General features: G+C 42.1%; 2 protein-coding genes across 9 annotated transcripts in view; one reads left to right on the forward strand and one right to left on the reverse strand.

The window, feature by feature from the left end:
- Positions 1-16,341, forward strand: part of LOC128765698 (protein FAM124A-like) — an 83,570-nt gene that overhangs the window by 38,996 nt on the left and 28,233 nt on the right. For 3 of the 8 annotated variants that reach the window (XM_053876668.1, XM_053876667.1, XM_053876669.1), the window contains 3 exons: positions 151-740; positions 4,254-4,399; positions 4,656-8,517. In XM_053876668.1, the coding sequence (XP_053732643.1) occupies positions 151-740; positions 4,254-4,399; positions 4,656-5,490 (1,571 nt within the window). In that variant the 3' untranslated portion in view covers positions 5,491-8,517. Of the gene's footprint in view, positions 1-150; positions 741-4,253; positions 4,400-4,655; positions 8,518-13,288; positions 13,503-13,586; positions 13,618-16,341 lie in introns of those variants that run through there. The other 5 variants (XM_053876673.1, XM_053876676.1, XM_053876677.1 and 2 more) reach the window with 4 other exon arrangements.
- tsn (translin) lies at positions 8,189-12,524 on the reverse strand. Its single transcript, XM_053876678.1, has 6 exons — positions 12,323-12,524; positions 12,005-12,098; positions 11,841-11,937; positions 11,285-11,400; positions 11,134-11,213; positions 8,189-9,641 (listed from the first exon to the last, which is right to left on the reverse strand). The coding sequence occupies exons 1-6, from the start codon at positions 12,386-12,388 to the stop codon at positions 9,411-9,413; spliced, it is 684 nt and encodes a 227-aa protein (XP_053732653.1). The 5' UTR covers positions 12,389-12,524; the 3' UTR covers positions 8,189-9,410.

Raw genomic sequence — 16,341 nt, forward strand, 5'->3', positions numbered from 1 at the left:
CTTTGAATGTGCCATTATTCGTTGTCTTCACATCAACTTGTTGCAGGACAGGTCCTGATCTTGCTGATGTTTTTCATGTTGATGGTTGTGGTGAACGTAACATTAGCTGCCAAAAATCAGTTGGGTAATCTACTTCTGGTCTCCTTTCAGCTCCAGCAGCAATCCGTGGTCGCTCAGAACCCACAGGGGAGGAGAGGCAGGTCAGCCTGGGCATCACTCGGGCTGGTCAGCACCGGTGGAGCACCATCAGCAGTCTGAGTGCTGACAGTGGTGTGGTGGGCCTGAGTGACGAGCGCGAAGAGGAGGACAGTGAGCCCCGCCGGCACCGCTACAGCGATGGAGCTGATGTAGAGCGGGTGGACAGCGGCATCGGGCCAGGCTTGTCCCGCACTTGGAAAAGACCCTCAGCCTCCATCAGAACGTGGGAGGTGCAAAGGTCATGTCCAGACTGCGGTCAAAGGGACGGGGCGTCCCGAGACAGAGGAGAGAGCATGTGTGAGCGCTGCTCGAAGCTGCGCATCGAGCGTAAGGAAGCCATACTGGAGTTCCTGAACACAGAGTCCAGCTATGGGGAGGACTTGCGGATCATCAAGGAGGAGTTTTACTGCCCCATGCAGAATGCCGGACTTCTGACCACTGAGCAGCTAGCTGTTGTGTTTGGAAATGTCCAGGAGCTTATAGAGGTCAATGACCGCTTTACAGACCACCTGCAGGACAGCATTGACCAGGCTTTTGACCAGGTAAGACTCACAGACACACACCGGCTTAATTTGACGTGTGACATCGCCTCTTGTTATTAAAATGTCTGTTTCTTCTCATAATGTGCTGCTGCTGCCACTCACTCTGCTTGAGTTGGGATTATAGTTCCCTCATTTGTATTTAACTGTTGAGCAGCGACATAATGACGTGCCTGCAGCTGTCGGCTGACAGTGACATGATGAAATACATGTGTCGATACATTAGGCAGGACAGTTACTGTGTTTTGAATGAGTAAAAAAAATGTTTCAGGTGGTGTAGGTTATCTTGGAAAAAAAAAAAACACCAAGCTGCAATTAAAATCTAAACTCCAACCGTTCCATGGCTTTTCCGGACTATAAGCCGCTACTTTTTTCTCGCGGTCTGAACCCTGCGTCTTATAAAACGATGTGGCTAATATATGGATTTTTACAGGGATATTCCAATCGATCGATCCGATCCACCGATTATGAAAGGCTGAACTCGTTGTGATCTGTGAATGCCGACCACTGCCTGTCATTGCCGGTCACAAAATCCGATCACATGTGACAGTAGCTGTTCTGATGAGGCACCGCCCGCGGTTTGTGATGTGTCCGCTCCTCCCTGCCGACTCGCCACTCGCTTGGCAACGGCGTGTCTAATGCGGAAGCTTTTTTCAGTCTGTCATGTCAAGTTTGCATCCTGCAGCACATGCACGTTAAAAGGCGTCAACGCAACGAATTCAACACGATATTGATACGAGAGTTTTCTGGTGCTCATGAAAGTGAAACTGCAGGAACCAGCGGTCACTCGCGACACTCGCCGGTCTGAGCGTGACGTTCAGAACGCGAAGCATATTGCCCGAGAAATAATCATTAATTTCACCGCGCCAGATGAGCAGCCTTTCTCAGGTGTCGTTTTAAGACGGAATCAACCGCGGCCGAATCTGCTGCAGTCTTGTGTGTGTCAGATGCAGCGTTCGCGGTCCACCACCTGAATCTGAAACGTTTGCAACCGTCCAGAGTGAGAACTTTCTTGAAAGAGGTTGAAGACAGCTGCTTCAGCTGAGTGCTCTCCCTGTCTCTCGGAGCATCCCGAGTTTTTACAGTCTAATAAGCATGCTCTTTGCTGGCAAAAATATTGAGCTTCATCACATCAAACCGATGACATCACGGGCGTTTTATTTACCTTTAAAGCGCTCAAATTGCGCTGTTTTCGCCCGCGTGTCCGCAGCTCTGCTGACAGAGACGATCTACTGGAGGGTGAAAACAGCGCTTTCTGAACACTTTAAATGTAAATAAGATGTGAGGAGTTCATGACTGGAGTTCAGAACATTGGCAAGATTGTTTCATGAGTCAGTCTCGACACTGGACCCCGTTTTCAAAACTAGTACTAGAGGATCGCTAGAAGTGATCCTCATGCATTTTCTGTGGCGCAGACAGCAACGGTGCACCCGCGGCTTATAGACTGGTGTGGCTTGTGTATGAAAAAAATCAATTTTCCTTCTTAGATTTGGATGGTGCGGCTAATATACCGGTGCGCTCTGTAGTCCGGAAAATACGGTAATGGTTGTTATTAAATGTAGAATGAATGGAGTGCCGTTCCATGGCTTACACTACCCTCTACCTAAATTTAGATAGCAGCCAATACCAATGTCATTCCGATTTCATACCAGAGCTGTGTTTGCTTTACTGTTATCATGATTGTGCACTACAGAAGGCAACTTGAGGTAAGTTTGAGACTGACCAGAAAGTAATTTAAAATTATATTTTTTTAAATGGCCTATATTTGAACTTAAAGAAACATGTAAATCTCTGACAGGCACAGCTCTCTTGTCAGAATATCAGTTGTAAGGCTCAGGACTTGACACTCTTAGGTGTGGTTCTGGTCGCTCAGATAAATATTTCCTAGATTCCAGACCATACCTTGGCTACAGGTGTTCAGTCAGGCTGTGCAATTCTGTGATGAAGTAGAGCAGCCTCTCTGTGACGGTTTTAGCTTTAATGTTGTCAGATGGAAGTTTACCTGGGAAGGAAGTGATTGCTGCTGTCAGCTACTGTCATCTCTCTGGATTCAAATGTTTTACTTGGTTCGTTGTGTCTGAGCTCACAACAGAGCTGCAGCCTCTTGGTCGACTTGGCAAATATTGCACTTAGCTAAGCATGAGAGTCGGTCAAGTAATTCCATTCAGCAGACATGTTCACATGAGTAGTATAGCCCCCAGTGCTGTTGAGTGCTTGCCTGCTGCTGCCTGCAAACTGCACTTCCTCAATGGAGATTTGTCTCATTGCTCTGTATCACATTGAAATCCATTCACTCCATTGCACTCAGATAGGAGACCACACGTGACGATAATCTGTCTGTTTTTGTGTGTTAAAAGCAAATTTGTACTGATAATCAGCTCTGAAAATGGTTTACGATTGTAATTGTTAAACTATACATATTATGTTAGAATATTAGAATATGTTTAACATTTACCATTGTAAATGTTAAACACAAAGATGTTCAATATTAAGACCAAAAATCTTCATGTGAATGAGAGCTGACAGAGAAACAAGGAAATAAAGGAGTTTTTTTCACTCACTGAAATGATCTCACCCAAGATGTGGGGGCAACATGAGCAGCATATGTCTTCCTGTCATTTATTTATTGTGATGTTTCTTTTGGAATTCTGGAGTTAAAAAAAGCACATTGTGGCCACTTCCATGTTGGTTGTTGTGTGTCCAGTTCATTTTAGCTTTCTGGCTTTGAAGTTGAGCTTCTTCATTACTGGTGAAGCAAAATATTAGTGTTCAGCTTGTTTTGTGTTTGATCTTTTCTTCAAAGGGACAAAAAAAATCCACTGTCGAGGTCAGTTTTGTTTGAATCAGTCTTGAAACTGTTGAGTATACCCATATTTGCTCCTCCCAATTGGTAAACTGATGACATTGGACAGAAACTCTGACTAACTGCATGCCACTATCAGGCCATCACGTTCCACTGCTTCATCATACTTCATCTCTTTATGAAGAGAAAGTGAATATGAACAGTTCTAAGAGTCAAATCTTTAAACCATACTTGCATTCCTGGCTGAACACGGTCATCTCAGAAAGTCCAACAAAATGTTGCCTTCAAACTCCTTCTCATCATGCTAGAACCAGGTTTTGTGGTCAGCTGTAGTGAATTTTGATGTGTCAGTATCCTCCCATACTTTTTGTGTGGATGGAGATGAATGTTCTCACAGATAAATGATCAGCGAGTTGGAGATTTTAGAGAATGAATGCCTCTTGGGGTCACAAGACCCATGCACAGGTACATGTATGAGGGACGGCAAAATAAGGCAGCTGTCTGAGTGATTCAAGCGTTTAAGTGTCAGTGCTGCTGTCCTTAACATGCAGATGCAGCTTTCACATTGAAAGTCAAGATAATTTTGTGGTGCAATGCAGAAAGAAGGGGATGGTGGTTTCATTGCCCTCGTAGTTCAAGGCAGATGTATAGAATTAGCAACGAGATTGCATTGTCATGTGTTAACTACTGGCTCTCCCATGGTTTGACTGCAGGGAGATGAAGATCTGCTCACGGTGGCCATTGGAGAGATATTTTTGGAGTTTGTCAACATGCTGCCCGCCTTCCAGACCTACTGCCTGCAGCAGTCAGCATCAGTCAACATGCTCAACACACTGGAAAAGGAAAAAGAGCTGCTGAGGTACAAACAGAGTGGAAGAAGTCTTCCTGAGGCCGCTGTGGGAGCGCTCTCTTGTTCCTGCCACATCTGTTCTGTGTGATTCTTCATAAAAAAAGCAGCAGGGCATAACTTATTCAGATGACTCTCTATTTTAAGAGGCATGCAGCAGCAATGATCAGTATTTTTAGACAGAACCAAAGCTAGCTTAAGCGTCAGGAGTTGAGAACTTTCTCTGGACACGCAAAGATGTCTTTATACTCTTTCTCTCTATTCCCAGAATCTTCCTTGACGTCTCCCAAAACGACAACACAGCTCTAAGGAGGATGAATCTACGCTCTTTCCTAATGGCGCCACTGCAGCGCGTTACGAAATACCCGTTGCTATTAAGCCGAATAATCAAAGTCACTCCTGAATGTCACCCTGAATTTGCACGTCTCCGCGAAGCCAAAAGCAGAGTGGAATCCCACCTGGAGCACATAAACATGAAGACCAAACAAGAGGGGAATGGTGTCACCTGGTCACTGCGTTCATTCCGACGTGACAGTCGCAAAAACCGCGAGGTCATTAACATTGAAATGCGGGAGGTGTCAGTGAAAACTCTGGGCTGGGCGAGAGAGTCCACACGCTTCATAATGGAAGGACCCCTGCAGTTGTCCCAACCGGCTGACGGCCAGTGGGTGAAAAAGGGCAGCAAGGCACTCAAGTTCCAGAACGTCCAGACCCTTCTGATGGTGCGGACCCAACGGGTGGGCGAAAGTCATGGACAAGTGACCGATCTAGTGGCCCGTGGAGAACCCAGGGAGGGAGGTGGTGAGAACATCCAAGACGGAGTTCTGGTTCTGATAAAGGACAAGAGTAGTGGAAAGTTCACAGTTCTCAGAGAGCCAATCAACTTAGGGAACTGTGTTGTTTCCATGGACCCGGAATGTGAAGACACATTCGAAGTGCTGGATATCCGACGGGAGTCTTTTGTTTTCCGTGCCTCTGACAAATCACGCACTCAGCAGTGGTTCCATCAGATAAAGCGATACGCTCGCGACCTGGGCTCGTGGAGGAAAAGACGCAACGCTTTGCCTAACATCATGATCAACACGAGTCAGACCCGCTCCTGAAAATGCCCTCACTGTAAATACTCATCCCAAAAACATTCTTCTTGAGCCTATGTTCCAGTTTTGTAGGTCTCAGTAGTAACATTTCTCAGTGTCTTACCAGGACATGAATTCTAAAGCACTTTTTTTTTTACCAATATGATGTGCATCGACTGAAATGATGACAAATTCCTTCGAGGCGTTGGTTTGTGTGGACAACCAAAAAAATGGGCTTCTTGTTGGCCTTGATTGTAAGGACTGTTTCCTCCTGAAGTGGAGGGCCGTGTTCTCAGTGAAGTCTGTTGGTAGCATGACGAAACACTATTGACTGCAAAAATTGTAATGAGTTTTTCTATGTGTGTGTGGAGCGTGCTGGGATTTAACGGGATGTGCTGAGGAATTTTCATACGCTTATGTTAGTCGTCACTGCCACCTTCCTGTCTCTGTGCTGTCCTCTCGCGTCAGGCAGTGGCTACAGTTCCTGCCAGTCTGGACTCCCTAAACATTTTTCGAGAATGATCCCATATGAAGAGCAATAATCTCCCTGATTCTCATATAAGTAGCAGCCTGTTAGCATATTCTTGCTTTCTTTGTCTGTTTTGTGTTTTTCCTGATGAACTGCAAAGTAACAACCCATGATGTAACATTTTACATATCATGGGGTTAGCCCTTTTTTGATAAACAACATGCATCACGTGCAATGCAGGCTTCAAACCAGTCAACTACTAAAGGAAAACGCCACCGCTGTTCCATTATGACATCTTTTCGCTCCGGGTCTTTCAGACGAGTTCATACGTGACTCACTCGTCTTGCTGCACGCACTCAATCGCTCTAGCGTGCAGCGCTATTTTGTGAGCATGTAGCATCGCTAGTTGTTCCAAAACACACCTAAGTTAGAAGCAACCAAGGAAGATGGAAGCAAGTTTTCCCTCTTTTTTTTAATATAGGTTATTCACAGAGTTGGTCTCAAGTATGGTTAGGAAAAATAAAGCTTGGTCATTTTCTAAGCTGATAAAAAGGAGAAACGACGCTGACACCACGTCCTTTAGGCGTAATCTTGAGGAGGTGTAGTTCTCCCTGAAATCCGAGTGATTTCATCCTAGTTAATGAAGTACAGATGCACACGTAGAAGTACACAGTAATGTTGGATCCACTGGCATACATGGTAGTTTTATTTTGGCCAACCATACTCGGGTCATATAACTACTTGTGTAAGCTAATTTAAATCGGATAACATGTAAGTGGTTGGTCGCTTCTGTGTTTTAGATCAGAATGAAAACACTCGTAATGCTACATGCTAACTGAATGGCGCCATTTAGCGCACGTGCAAAGATGAGAGCATATTTCAACAAGGAATAGCGGTGCCATGTCCCTTTGAGATAGTTGGCAGGAAATGTATTTAGCTTGACTGCTTGTCCACTTGCCCAAAAGTCATCACAGTGGCTGTGGATGGTGCATCCAGTTCTTAGGTTGTTATTGTTTTCCACAACTGGTTTATACATTTGCATCTGTTTATTACCCTAAGCAGGGTTGTGGGGGCTACCCCAACTGGGGATGACACCCTCAGTCCAGTGGTCTTCAATGAGCCTGATGTCTTGTCCTCGGGAGGACGAATTCATTATTAATGTCTTCTAACTTTGTAGATTCTTATACTGTAGTAGCTTTTGGGGATTATCAAACTTTCTCAGTCGACTCTTTCATTCTGATTTGAGACCACATCTTCCCAGTAATATGGGGTTGCCTCTTATTTCATCTTGCACTCTAGTTCCAATTTAGTACCAGTTTTGTCAAACGGTAGCCAAGTCTCTGGAGAGAAAGCCACCTCCAAGGAGGTGGACATTTGCACCATGCCTCAGAAATGTTCACATTGAGTAGGTCTGGCTTGTCCACGTTCCTGCATCCACAGTGGGGAAGTCATTTGACCAAATGATAACCTATCGAATCTGGTCGCATTAAGAATGTGCAGGGTTGTATTCAACTCTGACTTAACCTATCCCAAGGCAATCTGATCTCTGCATCTGATACTTACCTTGAGACCAAATGATGATCGGACCAAAAGCTTGGTGTTAAGGCTGATCGCTAATGTATCGGCAGTAAGTGCTGTAGGTTACACAGCTGTAATAACAGTGTTTGGCAAACAAAGCTACATGAAGTATTTTCTGTTTACAGAGTCTGAGGTGGGCGGGGCTTCTGTTCAATTATCATAATTAAAAAGTAATTTCACTATTTTAGTAAACAGACCGTAAACAAATTGATGAAGCATCATAATATTGTGCTACACAATCCATCTTGGTAAATAATGGATTTAATAAGTTAATTCATGATGGGATTGAATATGACTCTTTCATGATCATTACGATTATTAAAGTTTGTGTCAGCTGCATAAAGCATCTAGAACGAGGTGAGTAGATGTGCCCCAAGAGCGATGTTGAAAATAACCGTCAAGTAAAACTTAATATTTAACTCCGCTTTGTTTGCCTGTGGTCAGTATGATGCAGACGGTTGTCTTTGATTTCAAATGAACCTCACTGACATCCGAGCTGTCGTGTAGCTCAGAGCTGCAGTGCCTTTGCATGAGGAAGTCCAGCTGAACTCACTGTGAACAACCCGTTTCATTTCTCAAGGCTTTAAGTTTGACGCACTTTATTTTTTTTCCTGTTCTTCGTTTCACCAAAACTGATCTGAGCATTTGAGACAAACCAAAATCCTTATTTAAGAATGGCACTGTTCAGAATATTATTTAAGGTAGCAAAATCACTGTGTTTTGGAGGACAGAACGGCTTCCTCCACACCAACATCTGCTGTGTTACTTACATCTTACATCTGTAATATAATGTGAATTATATTAAAAGATTTTAAACATTTAAGTGTGTGGTGGGGTTTGTTGGGACAACAAAAACTTACAAATGTGTTTACTGTTTTATGTTCAGAACAGATGAGGAAACACAAGGAATGTCAATTTCACTGCAAAAAAATACTGAAACTACAGTCAGAAGAGAAGAGGGACACAGAAATACAACTGGAACATCACGTGCACAACCCAACATAACACAAAAATGTTGAACAGATTAATTAGTAAATTATAAATAGTGCATCCTTATCGTGTCTTTGGCTCAATATCACGCTTGCCATATACTCAACAACAGAAACAAATTGAAACATAACGATTTGTTTTCCTTACATTGTTGAGAACGTAGATTTTGGAGATTCATGTTGTTTGGATACAAAACGTCACTGATGAGAGCAGCACCGAGATATTCTCTGAATAAATTGCATATCTTCACAAATTTATAGACAATACCTAATGGCTTCTCAAAACAGATGTTCCTTTTGAACAAAGAATGGTCCACTGCATACGCTCAATTTTGAAGGACAATGACTTCCAATATTCCAATATTGTCCACCAAAAAAAAAAAAAAAATCATAGCTTTCTGCGAGCATCACAGTGTTCTAAAAACAACTCAATATTGACTGTAAAATGTCTCAATAATAATTTGCTATTTTCACTTGAAATAGAAACAATTTGGCAACCCCGAGCACAACCTCCATTAGGATCATAAAAACTTTTGGCAAAAATGCAACCGAAGACTTGAGAAGGCCAGAGTCTTTTTGTTTTAAACTTCAGTGACTGACATCAAACCACTGAGTTACTGACCTCAAATGAACAGACAAAGTACTTGAGCAAATTCTGGCTCAGGTGCTTGAAATATCAAAATAATAATAACAATACTCAAAAAAAAAAAAAAAAAAAAAAAAAAAAAAACCTTTTGCAAAAACCACCAAAAAAGAAAACGACAAATGGGACTTAGTAGAAGAAGAAAGTTGATCTGTGACACACAGTGTCTTAGTTGTCACGCTGGACTGACCTCCCCCATGAAGCCATCCAGCCTCTGAACCGAGGTCCAGACTGGGAAATCCAACCGCTTCCTCTTCCCCAGCGGCCTCTACTTGTCTCCACTGTGCTCGCTGTCTTTGGCGAGCCCTCGGATAGACAGGTCGTAGACCACCTCCTCAATTTTCTTCACGTCGTACTTGAGGCCATCGTAGCGTTTGCGCAGGGGGTCGTTCTTCAGGTTGAGCAGACGAAAGCCAGAGTCCAGCTCGTTGATGAAGTTGGAGATCCGGAGAGGCCGCATGTAGTCGCCCGCTGTCACGCTGTTGACGGCTAATCGGGACTGAGACACACGGAGCAATTTCAAAACTTGCCACACAATATTTTTTGCTTTTCAATTTTGCCACCACTGTTTTCATTTCCACGCAATATTGATTATTATAAATCAGAGGTTCTTTAAATGGTTCATCTCTACAGTAACAGATTTTAAATATTTAATGCAGTGTTGTAAACAAGTTATCTATTGGAAATATTACCTCTTGTTAAAGACTAACCCAAACATGACCACTGATATGTGTTTGTCAGTGTCCTGAGTGACCATGAGTCTGTTCGCACTGACGCGGTGTTGCAGTCCACATTTGTACAAGCGCTATAGTGGGAGACACTAAAAAGGTGCCACTCAGGCGGATGTACAAGACACACCAGCAAAATGACAAGTTGCTCTGATATTTGTTGCATTACTGAAAGCATTTCTTTTCATACAACAATCAAGCATGGGGGAATGAGAACTTCAAGTATCTTGATTGGTTTCATTTAGCACGGAGCTGCAGCCCATGCTGGGATTTCCCTTTTGCTCTCACAGTAAGATGGAAATAACGTCACCATATAGTGTTTGTTATGAAATTTTTTCACTTTTCTCGGGTTAGTTTATTTTCATTTTGTTCCTCTCCACTGTATCTTGAAGTGGTGCTGCACGTAACTCCGCAAGAAATAGAATCCTTGTCAATTTGAAACGGTGCATCAGCAGTGATGTAGCGCAGGCAACATTTGGTAAACACGTTGTTTCAATAAATATCAAAGTTTGTAATTTTATAAGAGGTCATTTTCACCTCTTTACTTAAACCATGACCAGTGTTATCCCACAACATGGAAAGATGGTAAATACTTAAACAGTGGTATCGGATAAGTATCAGTTGATACACAAAGCGCAGGAATCGGTATCAGGAACATAAAAGTCGGATCGGTACATCCCTAATTAGTGAACGTAAATCTGTTTGTCAACAAAACCGGATGTTTATCAACCTAATAAAGTCCAAAACAAGAGCATTATCAAGCATCTGAACACAGTGAGTGTCCTGACTTCTGTGTTGTGCCGTGACTCCTGATCTCCATCATCAAACTCCCGTTGCTGCAGTTGAAAACAAAAGTGTAGCAGGAGTTTCGCAAACGTGTTTTTGAACAATGTTCTCCGCCCAACAATCAGAAAGCTTTACTGCTTCACAGATATCATTTATGGTGTGGCGTTGCGCTGCTAAAGCAGTTTCTGGCTCCAAGTGTTCAGTCGCCTGCAGCAAGATTGTTCCTCCCAGGCGGAGTCCCAAGTGTAAAAGCCCCCAATCAGAACCCACAGGAAGATCAAAGCGAAATGCTGGGGTGCTCAAATGACTAAATATGTAATACACCAATATGATGACCGCATCGTCTGGTAAAAGTGTACATCAGCATGTGTATCACATCATCAGAACTTTGCATTTCTATTAACACTACGAATGTTCCACCATTACATACCACGGTAACAAAATTGAGTTATTATTTCAACTATATATTTCACTCACCAACTCACTGGCCATGATCAGCACACCTGCCAGGTAGTCCTCAACATCCAGGTGGAAGCCCTGTTCCCTCAACACGTAAACTGAAGGAAAGTCAGCAGTCAGATGGCAGACTCAATCTCACCAACATGCAAGGTACCAAGGCGCCACCTACTGTCCAGAATCTGGGCTACTTGCTCCCTTGTCACCAGAGTTTCAGTCTCCAAGTAGACCACAAATGCAGCCAGGAACACCAACCGCTGCAGAACGAACCTCCAGTGCTCATGGAACCTAAGCAGAGAAAATATAACCATAAATATATGATCACATAAATAGAGTGATTGAAGGCCTCCAAACACAGGCGTCAGGATCATTAGAGAAAAAAAAGTGGATTGTTGCAGCCCTACATTAAACCTCTAGGGGTGACGAGGATTGAAAGCCAGGATATATTTATTTTTAACCTGAAGGCAGTGGTTTGAATGTTAGAACAACCAAAATAGGTACTATAGACAGATTACTAGTCATATTTTAAATAGTAATTAAAAGCAAAGGAATACAGTACTGTCCGAGACCATTGATACCAAATATAGCATATGATAATATATTCAAAGGAATCTTGAACAACGTTACATTTTAATACTTTGTTATTGAAAATGTCTAAAGTCAATTCTGTTTTGACTGGCAGGGTATTGGGATGCTTGTACCATGTCTATTATGAGGGCCATCATTACCTGTAATACTGTTCAGATGGAAATTTAGTCTTCAGCTCTGATATCTGCGTCCTGACGGCGCAAAACAACTCTCTGGCTTTTGAACATTTCTCAGGAACTGGAAGAAGACACAAACCACATTAACATTTCTGACTACACAGACTGCAAGTGGAGGAGACACGTACTCTCTTTAAATCCAGATGGTTGGTGGACACTTTGGAGCACTGTAAGGATTTCCCTGGCGGTCTGCTCCAGGACCTGGACCACCTTCCGAATATCCTAGGGCAGAGAAGCAGCGTCAACGAAGGATGTTGTCAACAACTGGAAAACTAATAACGTCAGTAACGACATTGATAACTCTTCATATTTACAAATACAATACAATACAACAGAGAGCCACAATACTTATAAGATGCGGGAATTATTTTTAAAAAACTAAGAAAACTGTGTATTTCGGAGTAGCAACTGCATGTCGCTAATAGCATTAGCAGCTTCATTCATACCTCTCTGACGTCCTGGTCAGCGCTCAGAAAACCCTGGATGTAGCTGAACATTTCCGATACCGACATTTCGAGTTCGCGTCAGGAAGTTTGAGCCCTCAGTTCACAGGCGGCCAGTTTATGCCACAACGTGCACGACAGCAACCTGACCGCTTCCTTGCGGCGCGTGTAACTGACGTCACATTGAATGGCGACGTTGTGTTACGTAAGTGCTGTCGTATGTCACTTTCCTGAAAACAAAGCAAAAATATCCCTGACTAATTACTGTTAACGTATTCTTGGAAGAGGATATTTCAAATCTATCATCAACAATATACTTTGTTGAGGAACATCCTTGCAAAAACAATTTAATTGACTGTTGATTTTGATGTACCATGAAGCACTTGTTTGTTCTCGCCCTCTCGACCACGTTTAGTGCCAACAACAATGTCTGACACACCTCTTTGGCCTCGTGATAGCAAATGTCTCTTGGCATATGTCCCGACATTTTTGATGAAATGTTTTTAAAAACACAATACCTCTGTTCACCAGCAGATGGTGGTAAATATTCAAACTACAAGAAAAGGTGGCATACGCTGCATTCATTGAAAGTCGGAAATTAGTACCCAACAATTGCATTACACGAATTACAATTTTAAAATTAGACAAGAAAAGAAAACAAAAACAGAAAAAAACAGAAACATCCAATATATGTAATTGTTTAAGTTTGCTTTTTTATTTGTATTTTACAAACATCGCCAAAAGAGTAAAAACGTATCGTACGATTTTTTTGGAAATTAGTCAGATAATTGCCTCTCTAAGAAATGTATTACAATCAATTAGACTCAGACATTTTTGAGGAAGTAATAAAAATAATTTTCATCACGCAACCTTTTTGTCACGAGTTTCCAATGAGCAACGCTTCGTATTTCCTACGCTCGCCTGAACGCACTCCTCTTAATGTGCGCCTGCCCCACAGAAACCGTTCAAGTTTTCAGTGGATTGTTGCTTCTCAACCCTGATATCCCCGAAGAGTTAGTTTGGCGTCTTTGCCGGCCGCATGCTCATATTGTAGTAATCCACACACGTCTGTATTGGTCACGCCTGGCCAGTCAACATGCATCGTAGTTTGGCCGGACTCCTCTGACATGGACAGAACCTCCGCCGAAGATGACTGGGTTGATTCAGGAGCTGAGAATGGAGGGTAAGGACCTGAACAAAACTGCATTTGTGAAGGAGTTAAAATCTTCGACCCCACACTGAATTCAAATCTGATGACTATTTGCAGCGTTTTAACAGAGATGGCACCACTCTGGGCGGTACGTTTGGTGTTTGTTGTTGTAGAGAAACACCTGAAAGTATATAGATGTGTGTCTGCCCCTGCTGCTGCCCACTGTATCTTATGTGATTTAACTGACGTAATGAATTCATGTTTATTTCAATGGCCTCTAATTTACTGTGCACGTCTCACATGTGACCTTTGTAAAATTATTTTATGCCTTGGCTACATTATCATGAGATTAAATACAGTCTAGTCAATAATTCTTCTTGTTCGCTTATCTTAATTTTTAATGTACTGTTAGAGGCTTATAACTACAGTTGCCAGCTGCCATTTAACAATCTGGAAATACTCCCCTCCAGTCTTCCTGACAGTACTGAGTCCACGTATGTGCTGGGTCGACCAGTGGCCTCTCCTACAGCTATACCTGGAAATTTACTTCCGGGTCCTTGATGTGGAGATGATCAAGCTTCCCAGTTGGAGTTCCGACAGACTATGAAATAAACTAATTTCGGTCGTGATCTCAGTCAAAATGCATCTCTGGTGAGGGCGCAGTGGTGACAGAAGAACTCTGCAGTGGCTCCAAGTTAATGGTCAAGCCCCCGCTTTATCATCCTTGCTTGTCAGTGTGACTTGTAGATGTAGAGATAATCAAAGTCATCTCAGAGCAGATCCACATGGGACAAATTAAATGAAAGATTGACGAAATGAGATGCGAGAGATGTGTACAAAGGAGCTTGTGATTTAGACCAGAGCTGCTCCAAGTGTTGATCGTGATCTACTTGAAGATTACATAGTAGCTCAGCTACTAACCAGCTGTCACGATACTCAGAACCAAAATGGATTTTGACCTGAAGGTTTATATCCTGTGAAAACACTAGATAATACTTTCAAAGAAAGAAGCAGTGAAGGTCGGTGTCAGTTGGATCAATGCAACCTTCTAGCTAGTCCATTCATTTGTAAGGGCTATGTGTGTGTCAATCAGTCAGGTCTCCAGTAACTGTTCGTCATGTAATAGGAATTACATTTTTGTCAATACATTTTGATGTGGGTGGAATATGTAAAAGCAGTGATCACACTTATCTCAACTCTTTTTGTATTGAGTAAGTTTATTTTTGGACTGTAATGAACTTCTTTGTATGCAATCCCAACCCCTATAATCAACTTAAGTTGAGAAAATGTAGTGTTTCATTCTTCTATTATCCTACAAAAACAAAAACAAAAACAAAAACAAAAAAACCCAACAGCCCATGCTTGCACACCGCTTGTGGAAGGACCCATGTCGAAAAGATTCTTCTTACACTGTTTTTCTTTTCTTTCCCTTCTGCATCGCTTTCTTATCTATGTCTGTGTTTTTCCGGTGCTGCAGTCCGGAGGTTATCTTATCAGAATCCCTTTACCTTTCTGGGGAGAAAGTTGAAAGGAGACATTTTTGTAATTGTCATTCTTCTGAAAGCAAGAACACACTACAAAACCATAAATCCCTTAAGCCAGAAAAAAGAAATTATATTGGCTTTCAGAAAAGAGAAATTGCAGCTCACCACAACGATAACATGATAGTTTGACATTTAATTGAAAAAGTTGTTTATCTCTACATCCTGTAACTTCACCTGTCCACACACCGTGAACAGTAAATATTGGAAATATGATAGTAGTCTTTAAACTAAAAAAGAGTTGCTCCGTCAACATTTTCCCTCCCTCAGGCGCATGCACAAACATTTGGGATGCTGGTACTCAAACCCCAAAAAAGGGCATGCATCGCAAACATATCATTATATATTATATATTATATACATATTATACCAACTTTGTCTATTAAATAGATACAATTATACATATATATCATCCATGAGCATTTTTTAGAGCTCATTTGCATGCAACATGTAGTAAGTGGCACTTAATTGAATGCATGCAACTGATGCAAGAGTGATTCTTTTTTTCCTTGAGAAGAAAGAAAGGAAAAAAATGTAATGCAAGGAAGAAGAGGAGAAAGTGGCTATCTATCTATCTGTGCTTGTCCCATAGCATCATCGTTTTGCTCATCACTATACTTGGGTCGTGATAGGATTGTATTGCGATATATTATATTGCATTATTGTATAATATTATACACAGTTAAAGGAGAAATTGTGACCATTTTATTGAAAGTTGCTGTATTTTATTAATACTGAACGTCAAGGTTTAAGTTTGTCACGTCATCTCCTGCAACATTACACAAATGATGCATTGTTATTCTTTTTTTTCTATGACAAAGTACTGGAAGTGTCCCTCTGTGTCCCTCGCTCTCTGCGCTACCTGTTTTGGCTTGAAAGCTGAAATGCTTCCAAATGTGTGCTTTCAATTGTGCGAGTGTTGTTAGTTTGTCATCAGTATTCGCTCCCTTCACCTGTGCCTTATGACTGCCTCACAGGGGATTTCATGACAACATACAGCAGAGTTGTGCTTTACAGTCATCTACTGGAGGCGCAGAAGTGAATTTTACGTCTAGCTCAACATTCATTTTATTTTTGCAAAACAAAGCTGTTTCAATATTGCAGTTTTACTTCGGAGGTCAAAGTGTTATGTTATATTGGTACATCTATATTTTTTCACACCTCGAATGCCAAACTCACAAAATCATAAACTAGGATTGGGCGATAACTTATCGTACTCACATCAACATTCAACAACATTCACATCAACACATGCAGGTGCGCTGGTGCTTCTGCGAAACACCGTGGTGAAGTAGTTGGATATTGGACGGACCTCCGGTATTGACAGCAGC

Source organism: Synchiropus splendidus, chromosome 10 (genome assembly GCF_027744825.2).
Source record: "Synchiropus splendidus isolate RoL2022-P1 chromosome 10, RoL_Sspl_1.0, whole genome shotgun sequence".
NCBI classification, from domain to species: Eukaryota; Metazoa; Chordata; class Actinopteri; order Syngnathiformes; family Callionymidae; genus Synchiropus; species Synchiropus splendidus.